General features: G+C 34.5%; 1 protein-coding gene across 8 annotated transcripts in view; it reads left to right on the top strand.

The window, feature by feature from the left end:
- The window catches only part of ZNF280D (zinc finger protein 280D), a 120,616-nt gene that overhangs the window by 56,111 nt on the left and 41,741 nt on the right, over nt 1-22,764 (top strand). For all 8 annotated transcript variants that reach the window (XM_010836793.1, XM_010836792.1, XM_010836794.1 and 5 more), the window contains 6 exons: nt 2,565-2,722; nt 3,506-3,606; nt 4,832-4,978; nt 14,183-14,317; nt 16,150-16,457; nt 16,993-17,133. In XM_010836793.1, coding sequence (XP_010835095.1) covers nt 2,565-2,722; nt 3,506-3,606; nt 4,832-4,978; nt 14,183-14,317; nt 16,150-16,457; nt 16,993-17,133 — 990 coding nt within the window. The remainder of the gene's footprint in view (nt 1-2,564; nt 2,723-3,505; nt 3,607-4,831; nt 4,979-14,182; nt 14,318-16,149; nt 16,458-16,992; nt 17,134-22,764) is intronic.

The following is a 22,764-nucleotide window of genomic DNA, read 5'->3' as shown; positions in this document are numbered from 1 at the left end:
TGGTTACACAGCTTGACATTTATATTTGGTAAGGTTTTTTAACATCATTTTATTATAAAAATTTTCAGCATTCAGCAAATTTAAGAATATTTTATAATGGATACAACTGTATACTTATCATCTTGATTCTACTGTTAACATTTAACTGTACTTGTTTTATTGTGTATCTAGTCATCCTTCCTTCAAACTATTTGGGGTTTTTTTATATGTTTCAAAGTAAGTTGCAGATGTCTGTGTATTTCTTCAGGTGAGATGTGTGTGTACAAAGATAAAAAGGCATACGTTTTTTGTTTATGCCTCATGACTATTATTATATAAGCATTCTTAGGCACCTATAGGTTACTTCTAGATCCAGTATTTATTTTATTTTCCTGTGAGTTCTTAAGGTCTGAAAAGAAGCATATAGAAAAACCCTGAAATAAACTGTGATAAACTCCTGTGATAATAATTTTTTATGATAGTGCTTTATAGTTTTAGAAAGTCTTTTACATATATTATTTCATGTGAGTTGTCACATTTATCTCCTTTCATCAAATTTTAACAGCCATTAATAGCTAATGGTCCCAGTAAGTTTAACAGAATGAGCATTGTACTTTGTGATATAATACTGAAGTAGTCCCCTGGAGCAGGAAATGGCAACCTGCTTCAGTATTCTTGCCTGGAAAATTGCAGGGACTGAGGAGCCCAGTGGGCTATATATATAGTCCATGGGGTTGCAAAGAGTCAGACACTGAGCGTGCACACACATTGAAACAATATTACAATAGAACTTGGCCTCCTACTTTTATATTTTTACCACTTTAATAGTAAAACATACCAGAAGAATCATGTTAATATAAAATGCATAGAAATATGGTTTCCTGGCTTAGTTCTTTGTTATACTTAAATGTTATATATATGATATTAGAATATATTTCAGTAGTTGTTTTTTTGGATTTTCCTTTGAGATTAACACACTAATATTAAACATATGAAGGTAAATTTTCTTTTTTGTTATTATTTTAGAATACTAGTTACATATTTCTAAAGAGTCCTAATACTAGAAATTTTAAGCACACAGCATCTGGGAACATCCAGGAATTGAATGTTTTTGAAATACTGATTATTTAGTAAGCATAACCTTAATAGAAAACATTTTATGACCAAAGAAGTTATACGTGTTAAGTAATATTTCACCTTGACAGTAGAAACTGGGAGGGTAAATTGATGTTTGTAGAGGAATGGTAAGAAACTGATAACTGTAGATTTTTATTCTCTTCCCTGTCAGTGTATTGTGGTATGGTTTTTTCCTCCCCTACATTGAGTGTCACACAAAACATGTTTATTTTATTTTGTGAATATATTTGCAAGATGTTTGTGTTTTTTGTTTTCCTTGTTTCCATTTGTTGGTTTAAGTAGTATGTTTAAGTAGTATGAGATCCTGATGGGGGCTCATGTTGAGAGAAAGCATGCTCATTAAGAGATTATATTATATAGATACACTTTAATTTTGAAAATTGTAAGCTGAGAGGTTAATGGCTTATGACATTTTCTCTATATGTAAATATTTAGCCAAGACTAGGATTTATAATAGGTGTTTGTAGAGCTGGTGTTAAAACCAAAGGAATACTAAAAGATATTTCAAAATATACCATAACCTGTACTAAAGAGTAGTGTTATGTGAGATGTGAAAAAAAAAATACTGTAACATTTATGATGATTGCTATCCAGATGGATAATATCACTTAGTTTTCAACATTATTTCCTTTAGTGTCTCAAAGTGAGTAATTGTTAATAGTTGACCCAGTCTAAAAATTGTTATTTTGATTGAATAACTTTACTTTCAAATTCACCAAAAAGCTTCAGTAAGCTCTTTTAAATAGGTATTCCCATTTATATTGTACTCTCTGCCATTGAAGGTCATAGTTCCTGCTCATAAGAAGCCTTTTAAGGAAGCTGAAATAGCAGAATGTAAAACTGAAAAATGGACTTTGCCTACAAAGGGCTCAGTCTGCAAGTTAAAGTGAAGTCTTCGCTAACAGTAAACCAGTATCATTAAATAAAACAAAAGGTTCTTGTAATTGTAGGCATTAAAATTGCTGTTACACGCATTTAAAAACCAAGACACAAGTAAAAATGCCAGTAATTTGTCTTTTAAGCAGCTGGAATCTATTGTATATCTTCAGAGCCTTAAAAGATTTCTCTCATGATTCTAGCTGATTTTAATGGTAGAGTTTCCTTCCTTTCAGTATTTTATTTTAAAATGTAAGTAGTATTTCTTATATGGAGAAGAAATCTGCTGTTTTATATTTAAAAAATTTTAATAATCTGAAATGATTAAAATAAATTTCTGATATTTCAAATTAATGCTAATAACTATTTTTAGACAAAGATGAAAACGTGTTTACTTAGCTACTTAATGAAAGTCATTATTTAAAGTGCACACTCTTCTAGAGGACTTTAAGGCTTTTGAAATTTTATTTTCATTAATTTATCTATAATTTTAAGATTTAGATTCAAGTACTTATTAGTGAGATTTTTGTTTTTAAATCTGAATTTTTGCACCTGTTGACAATCATTGATAGGTTTATGAACCACATGAAACATCATTTGGAACTTGAGAAGCAGAGCAGTGAAAGCTGGGAAAACCACACCACCTGCCAGCACTGCTACCGTCAGTTTCCCACACCATTTCAACTGCAGTGTCACATTGAAAGTACACACACACCCCATGAATTCTCTAGTAAGTTACAGTTTCATTTAAGTATTGCGTATTTGTTGATTTTTAACAATATAAACTCTGAAAAGAGTTTGTTACTGAACTCTGAACAAGTGTGGTAGAAAAACAAGAATAAAAAAAAACTTTGGAATTTGAGAGTAAAGTTGAAAAAGTTAATTTTTAACTTATACAGTTTTTTAATAAAATTAGTTACTGAAATTCCATCTTAATAAATAATTCATTATGGTAAATAACTTGTGCATTACATGTGGAGGACTAAATTAGAAGGCTCAGATCATAGTTTTCAAAGTGCAATCAATGCCCTTCTTTTAAACTTGAGTAAGAAAAGTAAATACAGTGTTAGTTAAAATCACATACTTTGGATCAAGACAGCTTGGGTTCATATCCAAGCTCTGCCTCGTAATATGTGATTCTAATGTGATCTCTAGCAGGTCACTTAATATTTGAATAATGGGGATGATAGAAATACCTGCTTCATAATGTTTTGATGGGAATTGAGTGAGTTAGTCAAGTCCTTAGAACTGTGCTTGGCCACAGTAAACAACTATGGAACTGTACACCATCACCACCACTGCCAATATTACTACTGCTATTGTTGATATAGATATACAAAATGAATTGTAAATGTATGTATCTGATTTTGTTTCTTTGCCTTGAGAGGATTTTTTCTTTTAAACTGAAGTGTAATTGACATTTAACATTGTATTAGTTTCAGGTGTACAATATAGATTGAATACTTATGTGTATGTATATAATGATACAATGTCTTTTCCCCCCCACTTTTAGCCATTTGCAAAATATGTGAATTGTCATTTGAAACAGAGCATATCCTTTTACAACATATGAAGGACAATCATAAACCTGGTGAAATGCCATATATTTGCCAGGTATATACATATTTTATTGTATATGTTGTGTTTGGTTGGTTTGTTTGTTATTTGTTTTGGTTACAAGATTTAAACCTATTAAGCCAGGCTTCCCTGATGGCTCAGATCATAAAGAATCTGCCTGTAATGTGAGAGACCTGGGTTCGATCCCTTGGTTGGGAAAATCCCCTGGAGAAGGGAATGGCTACCCACTCTAGTATTCTTGCCTGGAGAATTCCACAGACAGAGGAGCCTGGCGGGTTACAGCCCACGGGGTTGCAAAGAGTTGGACACGACTGACTTTTACTTTCAGGCCAGGCATCAGCAAATTTTTTGTATAAAGGGCACGATAGTAAATATTCAGGTTTTGATGATCATAGGTTTCTGTTGGAACAAATCAACTCTGCCATTGTAGCACAGAGGCAGTCATAGACAATAAGTAAACGAATGGATGTGACTGTGTTTCAATAGAACTTTATTTATGGACACTGAAGTTTGAATTTTATATAATTTCCTTGTGTTATGAAATATATTCTTTTATTTTTCTAACAATTTTGATAAAATTAGTTACTAAAATTAAAATCTATTTTGTAAATAACTTAGTAGAAAGTCTGTTGGCATAACTCATATATTGTTGTGTGGGGTCAGCAGAGAGTTGGAATTGACCCATAGGCCATTGTTTGCACACTCCTGTATTAGACAAAGAAAAAGCCCTGTGGCAGAAAGACAAACATAGACTTATCTTAACCTACAGGGAAGAATATAGGCATACAAAGGGGAATATGAAATGCTTTTAATTCAGAGGACCCTACCAAATGCTTTGGGACAAGTTCTTTTCCAGAATTTGGAGAAATGGGAAAGTAAGGTAAAAATAAACTGTCATTCCATAGCCTGGAGACCATTTATAATCTAAGGAAAGATGCTGTTTTATGTAGCAATTAAGAAGGAACTTTATAGGACCAGAGGTGTCAGAGTTAGATAATTCAAGTCAAGATTGGGGGTGATAAAAAATATCTGATAAAAGAGAATCTAGTTATATTTTGAGAAGTATCCTTAAGCTTTGAAAACTAACTCTTCTGTTTCAAAGATTATCTTTTGATGTTTTTATTAATAGGATTCTAGGTTATGTAGGCATTAGACAGAATTAATAGTACATAGTGTTCTTCTGAACAAATGACCTATCACTGTTACTTTGAAATTGGATATCATTATAAATTTTCAGACTAAATCAGATTTTTTTTTGTAGGTTTGCAATTATAGATCATCATCATTTTCTGATGTAGAAACTCATTTTAGAACATCTCATGAAAACACCAAGAACTTGCTATGTCCATTTTGTCTCAAAGTTATTAAAATTGCAACACCCTATATGCATCATTATATGAAGCATCAGGTGAGATCTGCTAGTTCTTATTCATTTATGTTGTTTTAGAGAAAAGATAGATTATGACTTAGAACATTGTTTAGATTTGTTCTGCAAGGGAAGCAGCATTGTTCCAAATGACATGATTAAGTTACAATTTATTCTAAGTTACTGGTGAAACTCCCACTTCTTTTCCTTGCTTCCTTTCTGATGATACTATGGTTCATACATGATAATTTTGAAAGATAGCTAGAAATACCAGGAAATCTCGAATTGAAGGAAAAAAGAGAAGATGAGTGGAGGAATATCCAAAAGAATGGGTATTTCAGAGGCTAAGAGTAGGACTGGGGAAGGTAATTATCATGAGCAGGGGAAAAGATGAGTTCGAACTGATAAAGAAAAGGTTGATAACTCATAATCGTGTTTTATTCTTTCTCTTCAAACTGTATTTCCACTTTTAGCCCCCATATTATAAGAAGACATGTTGGCATCATTGACCAGGAATGGTCTTTTATAGCTGCCCAGAAAATAGTAGTGACACTTACTGCTGATACATGAACTCTGACAGAGAACTCTATTTAGTTCTACTATGTAATTTTGGGGACCCAGTATTAGTGCTTATACCTGTGTCTTGAATTCTGATATTATGCTTACTGGTTGTTTTCCTGAAGCAATTAAGTCATCCTTTGTTTGGGCTGAAAAGTTCAATGCAACACTGCTCCTGTTCTTTTTTTTTTTTTTAATTTAAATTTATTTATTTTAAGTGGAGGTTAATTACTTTACAATATTGTATTGGTTTTGCCATATATCAACATGAATCTGCCATGGGTGTACACATGCTCCCCATCCTGAACCCCCCGCCCACCTCCCTCCCCGTACCATCCCTCTCGGTCATCCCAGTGCACCAGCCCCAAGCATCCTGTATCCTGCATCGAACCTGGACTGGCGATTCGTTTCTTATATGATATTATACATGTTTCAATGCCATTCTCCCAAATCATCCCACCCTCTCCCACAGAGTCCAAAAGACTGTTCTATACATCTGTGTCTCTTTTGCTGTCTCGCATGCAGGGGTATTGTTACCATCTTTCTAAATTCCATATATATGCGTTAGTATACTGTATTGGTGTCTTTCTTTCTGGCTTACTTCACTCTGTATAATAGGCTCCAGTTTCATCCACCTCGTTAGAACTGATTCAAATGTATTCTTTTTAATGGCTGAGTAATACTCCATTGTGTATATGTATCACAGCTTTTGTATCCATTCATTTGCTGATGGACATCTAGGTTGCTTCCATGTCCTGGCTATTATAAACAGCGCTGTGATGAACATTGGGGTACACGTGTCTCTTTCAATTTTGGTTTCCTCAGTGTGTATGCCCAGCAGTGGGATTGCTGGGTCATAAGGCAGTTCTATTCCCAGTTTTTTAAGGAATCTCCACACTGTTCTCCATAGTGGCTGTACTAGTTTGCATTCCCACCAACAGTGTAATAGGGTTCCCTTTTCTCCACACCCTCTCCAGCATTTATTGCTTGTAGACTTTTGGATAGCAGCCATTCTGACTGGCGTGAAATGGTACCTCATTGTGGTTTTGATTTGCATTTCTCTGATAATGAGTGATGTTGAGCATCTTTTCATATGTTTGTTAGCCATTTGTATGTCTTCTTTGGAGAAATGTCTATTTAGTTGTTCGGCCCATTTTTTGAGTGGGCTGTTTATTTTTCTGGAATTGAGCTGCAGGAGTTGCTTGTATATTTTTGAGATTAGTTGTTTGTCAGTTGTTTCATTTGCTATTATTTTCTCCCATTCTGAAGGCTGTCTTTTCACCTTGCTTATAGTTTCCTTTGTTGTGCAGAAGCTTTTAATTTTAATTAGGTCCCATTTGTTTATTTTTGCTTTTATTTCCAATATTCTGGGAGGTGGGTCATAGAGGATCCTGCTGTGATGTATGTCAGAGAGTGTTTTGCCTATGTTTTCCTCTAGGAGTTTTATAGTTTCTGGTCTTACATTTAGATCTTTAATCCATTTTAGGTTTATTTTGGTGTATGGTGTTAGAAAGTGTTCTAGTTTCACTCTTTTACAAGTGGTTGACCAGTTTTCTCAGCACCACTTGTTAAAGAGATTGTCTTTTCTCCATTGTATATTCTTGCCTCCTTTGTCAAAGATATGGTGTCCATAGGTGTGTGGATTTATCTATGGGCTTTCTATTTTGTTGCATTGATCTATATTTCTGTCTTTGTGCCAGTACCATACTGTCTTGATGACTGTGGCTTTGTAGTAGAGCCTGAAGTCAGGCAGGTTGATTCCTCCAGTTCCATTCTTCTTTCTCAAGATAGCATTGGCTATTCGAAGTTTTTTTGTATTTCCATACAAATTTTTTATTTGTTCTAGCTCTGTGGAAAATACCATTGGTAGCTTGATAGGGATTGCATTGAATCTATAGATTGCTTTCGGTAGAAAATACTCATTTTCACTATATTGATTCTTCCGATCCATAAGCATGGTATATTTCTCCATCTGTTAGTGTCCTCTTTGATTTCTTTCACCAGTGTTTTATAGTTTTCTATATATAGGTCTTTAGTTTCTTTAGGTAGATATATTCCTACATATTTTATTCTTTTCGTTGCAATGGTGAATGGAATTGTTTCTGATTCTGTTCTTAAATACTTGAAAGAACACTAACAGTGCTTTTGCCAAAACCAGAAGTTAGTGGATTTATTGAATCTGATCATTTTACCAACTTTTGCCACCTCTCGAATTAGCTCAATGCATTTTCTTGTTACTGATTAAACTGACATGTCAGTTTTTTCAGCATTGGTGCTCACCTTGCTTTCCACTCTAGTCATTAGATAATCATGAAATTGTCTTGTGGTTTTTCATTGGAAAAGATCATAAAAGTAGAATTTCCTAATAAATTTGGGATCACCTGTGCTGTGACTGACAAAATGTAACGTGTGTTTTGACAAAATGTGGTCCACTGAAGAAGGGAATGGCAAACCACTTGCCACAAAGTATTCTTGCCTTTATAACTCCTAGAACAGTATGAAAAGTTAAAAAGATAGGACACTGAAAGATGAACTGCCCAATATGCTACTGGAGGTCAGTGTGAAATAACTCCAGAAAGAATGAAGAGATGGAGCCAGAGCAAAAACAGCACCCAGTTGTGGATGACTGGTGATGGAAGCAAGGTCCAATGCTGAAAAGAGCAATATTGCATAGGAACCTGGAATGTTAAGTCCATGAGTCAAGGCAAATTGGAAGTGGTCAAACAGATGAAAAGAGTGAACGTTGACATTTTAGGAATCAGCAAACTAAAATGGACTGGAATGGGTGAATTTAACTCAGATGACCTTTATATCTACTACTGTGGGCAAGAATCCCTTAGAAGAAATGGAGTAGCCATCATAATCAACAAGAGTCCAAAATGCAGTATTTGGATGCAATCTCAAAAATGAGAGAATGATCTCTCTTTGTTTCCAAGGCAAACCATTCAATATCAAGGTAATCAAAGTCTATGCCCCAACCAGTAATGCTAAAGAAGCTGAAGTTGAATGGCTCTATGAAGACCTACAAGACCTTTTAGAACTAAAACCCCAAAAAGATGTCCTTTTCATTATAGGGGACTGGAATGCAAAAGTAGGAAGTCAAGAAACACCTGGAGTAACAGAAAAATTTGGCCTTGGAGAACAGAATGAAGCAGGGCTAAGGCTAATAGAGTTTTGCCAAGAGAACGCACTGATCATTGCAAACACCCTCTTCCAACAACACAAGAGAAGACTCTACACATGGACATCACCAGATAGCCAACACTGAAATTGGACTGATTATATTCTTTGCAGCCAGAGGTGGAGAAGCTCTATACAATCAGCAAAAACAAGACCGGGAGCTAACTGTGGCTCAGGTCATGAACTCCTTATTGCCAAATTCAGACTTAAATTGAAGAAAATACGGAAAACCACTAGACCATTCAGGTATGACCTAAATCAAATCCCTTACGATTATACAGTAGAAATGAGAAATAGACAATAGAGTGCCTGATGAACTATGGATGGAGGTTTGTGACATTGTACGGGAGACAGGAATCAAGACCATTCCCAAGAAAAAGAAATGGCTGTCTGAGGAGGCCTTACAAATAGCTGTGTAAAGAAGAGAAGTGAAAAGCAAAGGAGAAAAGGAAAGATATAAGCATCTGAATGCAGAGTTCCAAAGAATAGCAAGGAGAGATAAGAAAGCCTTCCTTAGCGATCAGTGCAAAGAAATAGAGGAAAACAATAGAATGGGAAAGACTAGAGATCTCTTCAAGAAAATTAAAGATATCAAGGGAACATTTCATGCAAAGATGGGCTCACTAAAGGACAGAAATGGTATGGACTTAACAAAAGCAGAAGATATTAAGAGGTGGCAAGAATACACAGAAGAACTATACAAAAAAGAGCTTCACAACCCAGGTAATCATGATGGTGTGATCGCTGACCTAGAGCCAGACATCCTGGAATGTGAAGTCAAGTGGGCCCTAGGAAGCATCACTATTAACAAAGCTAGTGGAGGTGATGGAATTCCTGTTGAGCTATTTCAAATCCTGAAAGATGATGCTGTAAAAGTGCTGCACTCAGTATGCCAGCAAATTTGAAAAAGGCAGCAATGGCCACAGGACTGGAAAAGGTCAGTTTTCATTCCAATCCCAAAGAAAGGCAATGCCAGAGAATGCTCAACCTACCACACAATTGCACTCCTCTCACACACTAGTAAAGTAATGCTCAAAGTTCTCCAATTAAAATAAATACATTTATATTAAAAAAAAATTCTCCAAGCCAGGCTTCAACAATACTTGAACCATGAACTTCCAGATGTTCAAGCTGGTTTTTGAAAAGGTAGAGGAACCAGAGATCAAATTGCCAACATCTGTTGGATCATCAAAAAGGCAAGAGAGTTCCAGAAAAACATCTATTTCTGCTTTATTGACTATGACAAAGCCTTTGACTGTGTGGATCACCACAAACTGGGGAAAATTCTGGAAGAGGTGGGAATATCAGACCACCTGACCTGCCTCTTGAGAAATGTGTATGCAGGTCAGGAAGCAACAGTAAGACTTGGAACGACAGACTGGTTCCAAATAGGAAAAGAAGTATGTCAAGGTGTATATTGTCACCCTGCTTATATAACTTATATGTAGAGTACATCATGAGAAATGCTGGGCTGAATGAAGCACAAGCTGGAATCAAGATTGCCAGGAAAAATTATCAGTAACCTCAGATATGCAGGTGACACCACCCTTATGGCAGAAAGCGAAGAAGGACTAAAGAGTCTCTTGATGAAAGTGAAAGAGGAGAGTGAAAAAAAGTTGGCTTAAAGCTCAGCATTCAGAAAATGAAGATTCTGGCATCTGTTCCCATCACTTCATGGCAAATAGATGGGGAAACAGTGGAAATAGTGGCAGACTTTATTTTTGGGGGGTTCCAAAATCACTGCAGTTGGTGATTGCAGCCATGAAATTAAAAGACGCCTGCTCCTTGGAAGAAAAGTTATCACCAAACTAGACAGCATGTTTAAAAGCAGAAACATTATTTGCCAACAAAGGCCTGTCTAGTCAAGGCTATTGTTTTTCCAGTAGTCATGTATGGATATGAGAGTTGGACTATGAAAAGAGCTGAGCACCGAAGAATTGATGCTTTTGAACTGTGGTATTGGAGAAGACCCGAGAGTCCCTTGGAGTGCAAGGAGATCCAGCCAGTTCATCCTAAAGGAAATCAGTCCTGAATATTCATTGAAAGGACTGATGTTGAAGCTGAAACTCCAATACTTTGGCCACCTGATGTGAAGAGCTAACCCATTTGAAAAGACCTTGATTCTGGGAAAGATTGAAGGTGGGAGGAGAAGGGGATGACAGAGAATGAGATGGTTGGATGGCATCACTGACTCAATGGACATGAGTTTGAGTATACTCCTGGAGTTGGTGATGGACAGGTAGGTCTGGTGTGCTGTAGTCCATGGGGTCTCAAAGAATTGGACACGACTGAGTGACTGAACTGAACTGAACTGAACTTTGCTGTGACTGGGATGCTACCTATCTTTGAGAAGTTCTGGCAAGATCTCTCTATTTTGTATTTCCCCAGCAGTGTTCATCAGGTGTTCATAGATGTCCCCCTCCAGTTGCTACTGGTAAATAAATTTGGCGAAGCACAGATTTACAAAATTAAATTGTTCTTTTTTAAAATAGGACTCCTCGGAAATTTTAATATGCTAATGGACATTGTACATCTCTAAACAGGGATATAGTGTTTATTCCCCAGACTTATTTGGCCATTGAACCCTTTATTTGCACAGTATTTATTAACATTTTTTGAAGAACAGAATTTGAGAAGTGCTATTCTTGGCACTCTATATTTCATCTTTGGCCTTTAATTTTGAAAGGGAGAATGAAATATAAAACAGTTTTATTTCATTATGGGGCTTTTAACATCATTTTCCTTTATGTTTTATTAAGCTCCAGAGTAAGATTAATATTAATATTAAGAATAGGGAAGAATAGTAATTATGAAAGAGGTATGTGGGCCGACCATGTGAACTGTGTGATTTGTAATCAGTTTTTCTACCCTAGGGTTTATGTCATCACTTGCCATAGGTGTACAGTTTTTCTTTTTTGTTTATTTGGAGAGCCTAGGAATTAGACAGCCAGAAGTTAGGAAGGTGAAAATCTATTAATAAGAAGGATCATCAGGCATCCTTCAAGATATTTATAATTTGTATGATTTTTTACAAAAGCTTGGGAAATTATAGCTGAGCTATTAGTCCAATATGAAATAATGAGAATTGTTGACTTTTTATTGTTTTAGATGACTTTGGTTGTAACTTCTGTCTAAGGCAATGTATTATTATGTCTTGGGTGATTTTAGAGCTAACAATCCAGTTTTTATGACTTTTAAGAAATAATGAAAGTGATTTTGTATGTGTTAAATATGTTCATTATATCTTTAATGAAAACAGTTAAAGTATGCAGTTAACATCTATGCAGTCATTTACCTTCTACCAGTAACAGGTACTTTACATGTATTATCTTATTGAATCCTCACACTCAATTGTGGCTAGAGCAGAGTAGTAAAGTAATAAGAGGGAAAGTCGTAGGAAATAAGGTGGTAGCAATAGAATGCAGGCCAATGCATATAGAACCTTGTAAATCAGAATCAGGACTTTGGAATACTGTCAACATTTTAAGCAGGTGAAAGATCTGCCATGTTTTAAGATCATTGACCACTGGGAGGAGAATAGACCATAGGGAAGAAAGAACATGAAAGGGAGAACAAAGGAGGTTATTATTAGGCAAGATGTGTGTTTTGGATAAGTATGGTAGTGGTGTTTGGAGGTAATAAGTGGAAATACTATGACAGTTTTTGAAGGTAGAGCCGACAGGTTTTACTGATGGGTTGGATATGGGATGTGAGAGAGAGTGACCCAAGTTTTTTGTCCTAAGCAGCTGCAAGAATGGAATGTTCATCTATTGTCATGTGATGAAAATTGAGGAGTAGATGTATTTTGGGGGGCAGGAAGGGAGGGAGGAAATATGGAATTCCATTTTGTCCATGTTGGTTTAAAATGCATACAAGTAGTGATGTCAAGTGGGCTTTCCAAGTGCCACTAGTGGTAAAGAACCTGGCTGCCAGTGCAGGAGAGATGTGAGACCTGGGTTCCATCACTTTGTTGAGAAGATCCTCCCTACATGTAATGGCGACCCACTCCAGTATTCTTGCCTAGAGAATTCCCATGGACAGAGAAGCCTGGCAGGCTATAGTCCGTGGGGTCACAAAGTCAGACACAACTGAAGCACTTAGCACACACCCACACACAGTGATGTCAAATAGGCAGTTGGATACAAGATATTTAAAGCCATGAAATGAAGAGAGAACCTAAGGAGTGATTATACATAGAGAAAAGATTTCTGGGTACTGAATTCTGGAGAACTTTTTTCTGTCATTGTAACTTGGTATCTGTTTCTTGTCCAAGTTTTCTCTTTCTCTTCCTCCTCTTTCAGTATATATGAGTGAATTAAAATTGCCCGTATTTCCAATATAATCTAATGCATCACATTTCTAAAATAGTCTTAATTTGTACCTAAAATAGTAATGCAAACATATTTATATATTGCTTTGAACTTTGTAAAGAACTGTATGAAATATCTGATGTGTGCCAGTACTGTGCGAGGTACTTCTCAATGTATTATCTGTTTGAATTTTGTAGATGATTGATTGTGTAAATGGAAGTAGTGATATATCTGGCAGATCATAACTTCAGAGAAACCATTCTTCTGAGTTTATATGTTGCTTCAGTTTGTATATATATACACACACATATATACTTTTTAAATTAATGACAGCATAAAGGTAAAGATTGTAATTGATATTGTATAGTAGAAAGAACATTGGATCAGGTGTCTGGCCTTGTCACTGAATAGCTATGGGGAAGGGATTTAGATTTTTCTTGGGTCCTGTTTCCCATCTGTGGAAAAATAATAGGATTAAGTTTGAGGAGGGATTCAGTCAAGGGGTCTCAGCCAGTAAGTAGATTGGTAATAGTTGTTTTGATTTATGCCTCTATATCCACACTATTCAGTGCTGTAGCCTCTAGCCATATGTAGCTATTTAAAGTTAAATTATTTAAAATTTGATTGCTCAGTTGCACTTGGCACATTTCAAGTGCTCAATAACCACATATGTCTAGTTGCTACTGTTTTGAACAGTGCAGCTGAATTACATTTCATCATTGAAGAAAGTTTTTTAGACAGCACTGCTTTATACATCCATTGTTCTAACAGGTTTCTTTGAAATGTGTAGTTTATTTGAACTTATTTTTCCATCTTGCCAACGAACTGGAAATAGCAAAAATTAAAAATAATTTATTCTTTTATGGGATAAAAATGCATGTAGCTCATTTTCACAGTATCATGTGTCTAAGTACTTAAAAATTATAACCAGAAGAGCTTTCATAGCACTATTAAGAAATTTTCATTAGAATCTATCGATGGCAACCTTTCATGTTCAATTTCTGTATAGAAACAAATGTTTTTGAAAACTAAATGCTAATAATTAAAAAAATAGTAATATTTTGCTATTATGTGTGATAGGAGATGTAAAATACTAGTTTTAAAATGATTTAGTATCATTAAAATTAAAGTGGCTTCAGAATGCAGGATTTGTGGTTGTAGAAACTATTTTTCTCCCCTCTTTCTGGTTCCTGAACAGAAAAAGGGAATACACCGTTGTACAAAATGCAGACTGCAATTTTTAACATGCAAAGAGAAAATGGATCACAAGACTCAGCATCATCGGACATTTATAAAACCTAAACAACTAGAAGGATTGCCTCCTGGAACAAAAGTGAGTTCAAATATGTTGTATTTTAACATTTTGTATGATAATAGACATTAACTCCTGCCTGGTTTTATTTGTTGGATATAATACTTTAAAAATGATTTGTGATTTAATTAAGACTTTAATTTTAAATTTCCCTGTTCTATGTTTAGGGAAAAAACGCCTAACCATTGCTTTTTGGTCAATAGTGTGTGCAAGTCTAGAGCGGTATTCCTTTGTAAAAAGTGTAACTAGATTAACTATGCTGGAGGCAATGGGTTGCATCAGTGTTACATAGGCTATTTTTGAGCTATTCCTGTTGGCAGTGTATTTGTCATTTTTATCTGTTGAACTGTAAGATGCTTGAGGAATCATGTTTTATTTATCTTTGTATCCTCAGCATCTGGTATAGTGCCTGTTGAATGCTGTAGGTTCTTAGGTGTTTATTGAAGGTATTACTGATTCTACTCTTAGAGATGCAAGTTCTGCTGCTGGATAGCATTATGTTTTAAGTGAACCAACACATGTCTGACTGCATACTGATGATTGTAATTTACTTTTCCCTTTTTGCCTTATATACCTCTGTTTTCTCTGACTTCTTTATATACAGTCAGCTCTTGAATATTTGCTCCAGTGGAGGGAAACAGAGGCATGGATAATCCAAAGTGAAATAATCCCCAAAACATTTATATTTGGCTTTGGGTACTTACCTTTGAATGTGGGTATGTCTGTTATTTGAATTAACTATAACAATATTAAGCCATGCTCTGAAGACCTAGAGCAAGAGAAGCTATCCAGCATCCTTCCCTGCAGTCCATTCATTCCATGCTGGGACTAGACATGCAAAACACTAATGTAAGCAGGGCAGTCCTCTCTCATATTTTCCCTTAATAATAATAATAATAATAATAATAATAATAATAATGATACTAAATGTTTTATAGCACCTTAGAATTAGGCTTTTGGTATACTTTTTCATATATTCTATTATTTAATCCAGGCAGTAATCCAGTAAAGTAGATAAAGCAGATATTGTCCCTTATAGATAAAGAAGCTTAGAGAGGGTAAGTAACTTAATCAAGGTCACATGGCTAGGAAGAAATAGTCTTAGCTTTAACCTCAAGTCTTTCATTACTAGTCCAGTGCCTTTGTATGATGCCAAAGCACGTATTTTTCATGATATTTCCTCATAGGCTGTTTCTCAAATACATGGGGTATGTATAGTCAAATGGTTAGTGTGGTAGGCAATTGTGTTTTCCCATTGTCCACCAGCAAATATAATTTCTGAATACCTAATGATAAGTCTTATATTAGCTCCCTTTAAGGAAATTCTCAGTATTATTAAACTCTCCATACAGTGTAATGAATTTATATAACCCCTCTCATAATCTTTGTAAACATATATCCTGCCCAATGAGCCCCTGAAAAGAAGAAATCATGTTTAGCATAGATTTGCTTGCTTTATAGTTGTTGAAGGGTGATGCAGTCCTTTCTAGGTTTTGAGATATAAATTTTGACCTTTGTGTTTGTGAATTTCTAAAGTTGAATCAGAGCATAGAAATAGCTAGGGAATGTACTCTTTTAATATTCATATAATTTGCTTTAACTGCTAATTATCCATTAATAACTTAACATATAACTGATATCAGTACAAAAATGTAAGATTACAAGTGAGTAAATATCAAGTTTAATTTCATTTAATTGGTATGAACATTTAACATAAATGAAAGACTTATCCAGTTATAGTTTATACTTGCCCTTTCCAAATACTTGATGTTTAACTTTTTGTTATGCAGTGATATTTTAACAGTAAGGTAATGATTAATTTTCTAAAGCAGATATTATCTTCATTTTTGTAGGTTACTATTCGAGCTTCAGTTGGACCTCTTCAATCAGGATCTTCAACCACACCTTCCATTAGTGCAAGCACTTCTACCCTTCAGCTCTCACCTCCGAGGACTAAAAATATAACTGCTAAAAGTCCCACAAAATCCAACACAAGTAAACCTAATATAACTAAATCCATTGCAAGTAAACCTAATGCAAGTAAGCCTAATGGAAATAAACCTAAATACAAATCAAAAATATCTAATCTGCAAAAGAAACAAAGCACATTGGCTAGTAGCAATAAAAAAAGTAAAGTCAATACAGCATTGAGGAATTTAAGGTAAACTTTTATTCTTGATACCCAATACTAATTTAATCTTAATTAGTAACTGAGCAGGAACATGATAAAAGTTTCATTTAATATAAATTTTACCCTATTATACAATTCTCTTGTATATTTATATGCTATCACTTAATGCCAACAAATAATAAAAAATGTTTTTATAGCTATTGAACAGTACTTGAATTACTATCTTTTTATATTCATTATAAAAAATTATAGTATTTTTTACTATATAAAAATATAATATTTTTAATGTTCATTCAACATAAAACACTGGGATTTTGTGTTGTGCTTATGTCTTGTGATCTTTGAATGGTTAATTTAATCCCTTTTATTCCAGTAAAAAACACTAGCTAATATTAAATTATTTATACTTATTCTAGCTGTTATTCTATAGCAGATTTTTCAAATTATAAATCCCTATTTGAAGTTGTAAACACCTTAGCTTTAATTAACAGACCGTTAATAAGGCTCTCCTTTATTATATTTGTTTTAAAATATATTTTTATCATTTTCTTTGTATCTCTATAAGGTATCGTCGGGGAGTTCACAAGTGCATTGAGTGTTATTCTGAAATAAAAGATTTTGCAAACCACTTTCCTACATATGTCCACTGTAGTTTTTGCAGATACAACACTAGCTGTAGCAAATCCTATGTGAATCATATGATGAGGTAAGATGAGTTAAACAACTATAATTGCCAATTAAAATTACAGTTTAGCAAGTTTGTTCTTGAAAACAGTTGGCCCTAGTATAAGTCAGTTTTGCTCTGTGAGAAATAATTAGAGAACTTCTAAGATGATTCCTCGTACTATTTTTCAACATAGTAATTCATAAAGTTCCTGGAAACTTGAATTGTAAGAACAGTTAGACTAATGAAATTAAGATAGATTTGTTAGGGAAAATAGTTTTCCTATGGGAATTTTTTATCCTATAGAACTTTGAAACACCATTACTTCCAAAGACGGAAAAGTAATGTCACGTGGTAAAGAATAAAGAGTTGGACACAATTGAGTGACTAACACTTTCACTTTTCACTTCCTCGTGAAGCATACGTGTAATCTCATGAGTGTTATTTTCTTCAAAGCAGTCACTTTGTGATTCCAGGATTTTCAGTGATCTTAGATATTTTACTGGATCTTGTTTCTCTTTCTTTCTCTCTCTATTTTTCTCTATAATCCATTCTGTCTGTCTGTCCATCCATCCATCAGGCCATCCATCCTTGCATTCATTCAGTGAGATGAGAGACTATTTCATTATTGCCACTGTTGGAATTATTTTTCATTAATTCATTCAGTTTAGATAACTTCAGTATTTATTCCATGCAGAGAAAACTTTCACAGCCTATGTTATCTTCATTGGTATCGCATTAGTTGAGGTATCCTTCAGGATGGATTTTTATTTTAAAAAAAATAGTCAAAAATTGTTCCAATATAAGCCAGTTAGGTTGATTATTCACTGAAGTTTTGCTTCCCCTCCCCCCCAAAAGTTAGAATTAGAGTATAACTAACAAAAGTGATTTTTATACAGATCACAATATGACCTTTGTGTTACTTTCAGGTCATAATCAACCGCTCCTTTACAAGGACTCTGCCATGTTTCTTGGTGGCTTTAGCACCTCTCTCACAGTGTTTTAACCCCCTTGATATCTAGCCTGACTTCGTGGTCCCTGACTTCTTCAGTTGTTGTGCTCCCTTTCTTACCACAATACTATTTTAATCTTATATATGTTTCATTTCTTTTGAATTCCCATTTCCCTGTGACTTTCTGGGCTTTGAAGTCCTTTTTCTGGACCAGTAGCACTCATCTAACTTTATAGTCATCCTTACCCTCAGGGTCATCTGTTTTGACTGTTGCTTTGTTTTTGTTCTAGAATCTTTTACACATTTAGTCTTGCTTACCTGGCTTAAAGGCCAAAGACTTGAACATCATCTTCTACTGAACTTTATGCTCAATTCTAAACTACCAAGTAGTGCTTGATTCAGATCAACTCTGATTCATGATCTTTAACTTGAATTGGGACCTGTCTTTTTATTTTTAAAAATAAGAAGTATACTTTTTTATTCTTATCTGTAGTACCTCCAGTTCAGTTCAGTTCAGTCGCTCAGTCGTGTCCGACTCTTTGCGACCCCATGAATTGCAGCATGCCAGGCCTCCCTGTCCATCACCAACTCCTGGAGTTCACTCAAACTCATGTCCATTGAGTCAGCGATGCCATCCAGCCATCTCATCCTCTGTTGTCCCCTTCTCCTCCTGCCCCTAATCTCTCCCAGCATCAGAGTCTTTTCCAGTGAGTCAACTCTTTGCATCAGGTGGCCAAAGTATTGGAGTTTCAGCTTTAGCATCAGTCCTTCCAAAGAACACCCAGGACTGATCTCTTTTAGAATGGACTGGTTGGATCTCCTTGCAGCAAGGTAGTATCTTATTAACGCTTTATCTTAAATTCTCTTAGTTGTCACCCTGGCCTACTATAATTACACAGTTGGAGTTCATCATTTTAATTAATCTTTTCAGTCTCAAGTATTTTTCCTGTTACCTTCATCCAGGCATTGATCTCAGAAATCACACACGTTGCACTTCGCAGTTAACCCTGCCCCTTATCTCCTCTAGTTCTTCCCCAGCTTCTTTCAGTTAATTTACAATTTCGTCTCTTATCTGTCAGGTTCCTTTTGCTTGCACCTATAATCAATCCATTTCCTCTAAACCAGGCCCTGGCATCCTTTGTGAAGAATACTTCTGTGTGGAAAGTCTTTTGTTCTTTGACCAATACATTGCCGCCCCAGTGCAGCTTTAATTCTGCACTTAGTTTGTAGGGGATCGAGTCAGAAAATATTTTATGTTTTCTTAGGCCAAGAGTCATTCTATTCCTCCCTCTCCCATTTATCACAGGCTTCTCATTTGTCTTATAAAACCTACAAATGCATTCTGTTCCAAAACATTCCCAATTAGCCTGTCTCCCTTTATTATGTTTAGTTGTGTAATACAACTATTATCTCCTTGAGAAGTAGCTCTTTATGTTTACCATGTCACCTAGCACATTACAGACAGCAAGTGAGAGTCATTAGTATAATTACAAAAAAAGGCTCTAATAAAATCTCAAGAGTATATTAAAAAAATCTTACACAGTTGGAACATCTTTGAAATAAGACTCTTACAAAGAAGAGCATCATTAACATTACTTTTCAATGGTTTTTTTGAAGTAGCATTATTTAGGTTTGATTTTTTAAATTATTGCACCTTATTTGCTAATAGCTTTTAGGTGGCAGTAGAAGTCATTTGCAAAAAACTGAATTGCTGTGTGATGTTGCTATTCTTCAACATTATGAATAAGAAAGAAGGCTTTTTCTCTACATGTAATAGAATTATGGTCACAGACAAGTACTTAATATTTTTTTCTGGCAGAGTTTATTTACTGTTTACTAAGAAGTATGGTAAACTGATGGTGAAGAATCTGACAAATCTGAATTTGAAAACAGAACTCACCATTTATTGCATGTGTCACTTTGGGCAAGTTATTTAACTGATTCCCATTTTTCTTTTCTTGAAGAAAAAGTTACTGTCATTATTGGGGAAATGTACTTAAAATGTTTAATAAAATCATTTGCACTTAGGAGATATTCAAGTAATTATAGGTATTATTTCTAAATTGTCATTACTAGGTATTGTAGATAAAGCTCTTGCCTTTAATTTTCACAATTTAGTAGGAGAGATATATTTACCTAGTTTAATGTGATAAATAAATGACTGTTTGAGCCCAGAGAAGGTAAGGATGAAGTCTTTAAACAAGAAATAAGAAGGTATTGTATAAGTGACATTTCGTTTACGATTTGAAGGATGATTTAAAAATTTTCCAAGGAAAAAGAAAGCTGGTATAACAATTTGTTCCTGTACAATAAATAAGATTACTGAATTAATTTTTATAAGCTATGCTTTAGTTCATTATATATTTTATATAGATTCATTGGCATGAAATAATAGTCATTAGAAGAACAGATTATTGTGATTACTTCATAAATGGTCTCCTGTCCATAATCCACCACTTGGCCCCTTTTCCATTTTTTCCTTTCTTTTGTTACTAACATCTGGTCAGGTCATTTTTTGGCCTGAAATCCTTCACCTACCTAATATTAATAGGATGAAGTTCAGATTTTCTGGAGAATATGAGACTTTTTAATATCTAATTCCTAACGACTTTTCCAGTGCTTTCAACTCTTATTTGCTTTTCTTGGAGTAAGTCAGTATAGAGACCTTCCTAACTGAAATATACTCCTGACTGTTAGCTGACTTCTCCATTTACCTTCAGCTTTCCCTCACGCAACCACAAAACTATATGTATTGCTGTTGATGTTTATCTTGTGGCAATTATATATTTATGCATATGTACTCATATGTTAAGCCAATGTTTATTAGGCATTTCTTCTGAGCCAGCTGCTTTTTGACTACCTTCCCCTGCTAACCCTGGAACATGATATTCTAAGGCAGACAACCTGCCTTTCGTACTGTATTATTAACTTCTAGTCTAGTGTTTTAAATAGTAGGCATACTGTCAGTATTGTTGGATATTTAGGAAACTGATCCCTTTTGTATTTCTTTGGAAGTAAAGTTTTCACTTATACCAAATCAAGATTGCTAAGAAAAGATGGTCAAGGGGAGTTTTTTCCCCCATCTAATCTTATTGAGGTCTAATTTATATACAATAAAATTCACTTATTTTTAGAAAACAGCTTAATGAGTTTTGATAATTATATATAAATATAAACAGGTGGTGATTTTTCAAAACTTAGATTTAAATGTTATATTTTACTGTCTTGTAATAAAAATCTTAACTTTTTTTCCCCTTTCTTAGATTATTTACATATTGTTATTAACTTCACGCAGGTCTAGAAGAAAGGTAGTTTTTCCCCCTCTTTATTTATGAGCTACAGATTCACTTTTCCATTCCTATAATACACAAAACTAGAAGAATGGAGTTTGTGTAATAAATAATAGAGAGTATAATTCATTTTTATAGATTGGGAACTTAAAACTGAATTCAGATGATGAAAATTTTTAAAGTACCAACATTTTAATAAGGTGTAAGTTAGACAGAAGTGGAAGCCATCAAAATACCCTAAAATGTAACTTTTTCCTCTCCTCTTACCAAATAAAGCAATCTGTTTGAGGAGAAGGAAGAAAGAGCTTTTAAAAGTTACTTTAAAATCTCATTTAAAAAATTAATTTACTTGGTTCACCTTCTCTGGTAATCAGATAAAATCTTAGACACACTCCTCTGAGAAAATAACAGTTGTATGAACACATTTTTGCGTATAATTTGTGTTTCCCAACCTCCCTGATGGTCTCTTCCTAAAATAATTATTCAATTATTTTTGTCATATTACATTGAATTTATAAACTCTATGGTAGTAATTATCCCCAGATTGAGGAAATGACTTAGAAATCTTCTGAGGATGTTTTCTAGGGATTAAAACTGTCAGAGTATTTCTTTTCCCATACATACATGCTCTGCTTGTGATGATTATTTCTATCTGAGACTGAGAATTGACCTGGTGTGTTGGCTACTTTAGATCTATAATTGCAAGCTCCTGCTCTTCAAACTTCAGCTTGCATAAGAATTACTGAAAAAGCTTGTTAAAACAGCTTCCTGGACCTCGCTGCCAGAGATTAATTCAGTAGGTGTGTGTGGGGCATAGACTTTGCATTTCTAAATAAGCTCCTAGATGATACGATGTTATTAGTCTATGACTACATTTTTATATGTGCTAAGTGGTACTGTGCTAAGCTAATCCTGGTTTTCTAGTATAGAAAAGCTTTCCTTATCAGATTAAACGATATAAAAGAAAGCTGTTATCATTGGCTGCAAAGCTTGGTTAGGGGTTTTCTATTCTGTGCTTAGCGGGAGCATTGTTTTAGCTCAAGAGTTCTGCTTTAATTTGTTTTTGTTTTAAAGTCTACTGATAATTGCAAAGAGCTCTCTAAATGCTTGATTTTACAAATGGTATACAGTGGCCTTTAGCTCAAGTACTGTTACTTCCAAGATATTTGGGTTCTTCTCCCCTTCCTCAACACAAACATGTTAAGTTAGAAGAAGATTTTTCTAAATGATTATTATCGGTAATTGTTCATGTTATGGGCAAAAATGTTATTAACAAAATTTTAAATTGTTTTCAACTCTTTTAACAATTCAAAAAAAGAATTTCATGTGACTTTTTTCTTATACTCTTGAGTATGTGAAAGTATGGTACTGATCAAATGAGAATATGCTTAGTAAAATACATTTCACTGGAAAATGGATAACTTTATGTTA

Source organism: Bison bison, unplaced genomic scaffold, assembly GCF_000754665.1.
Source record: "Bison bison bison isolate TAMUID 2011002044 unplaced genomic scaffold, Bison_UMD1.0 scf7180017864066, whole genome shotgun sequence".
NCBI classification, from domain to species: domain Eukaryota; kingdom Metazoa; phylum Chordata; class Mammalia; order Artiodactyla; family Bovidae; genus Bison; species Bison bison.
This window is presented reverse-complemented; position numbering and strand designations above follow the sequence as displayed.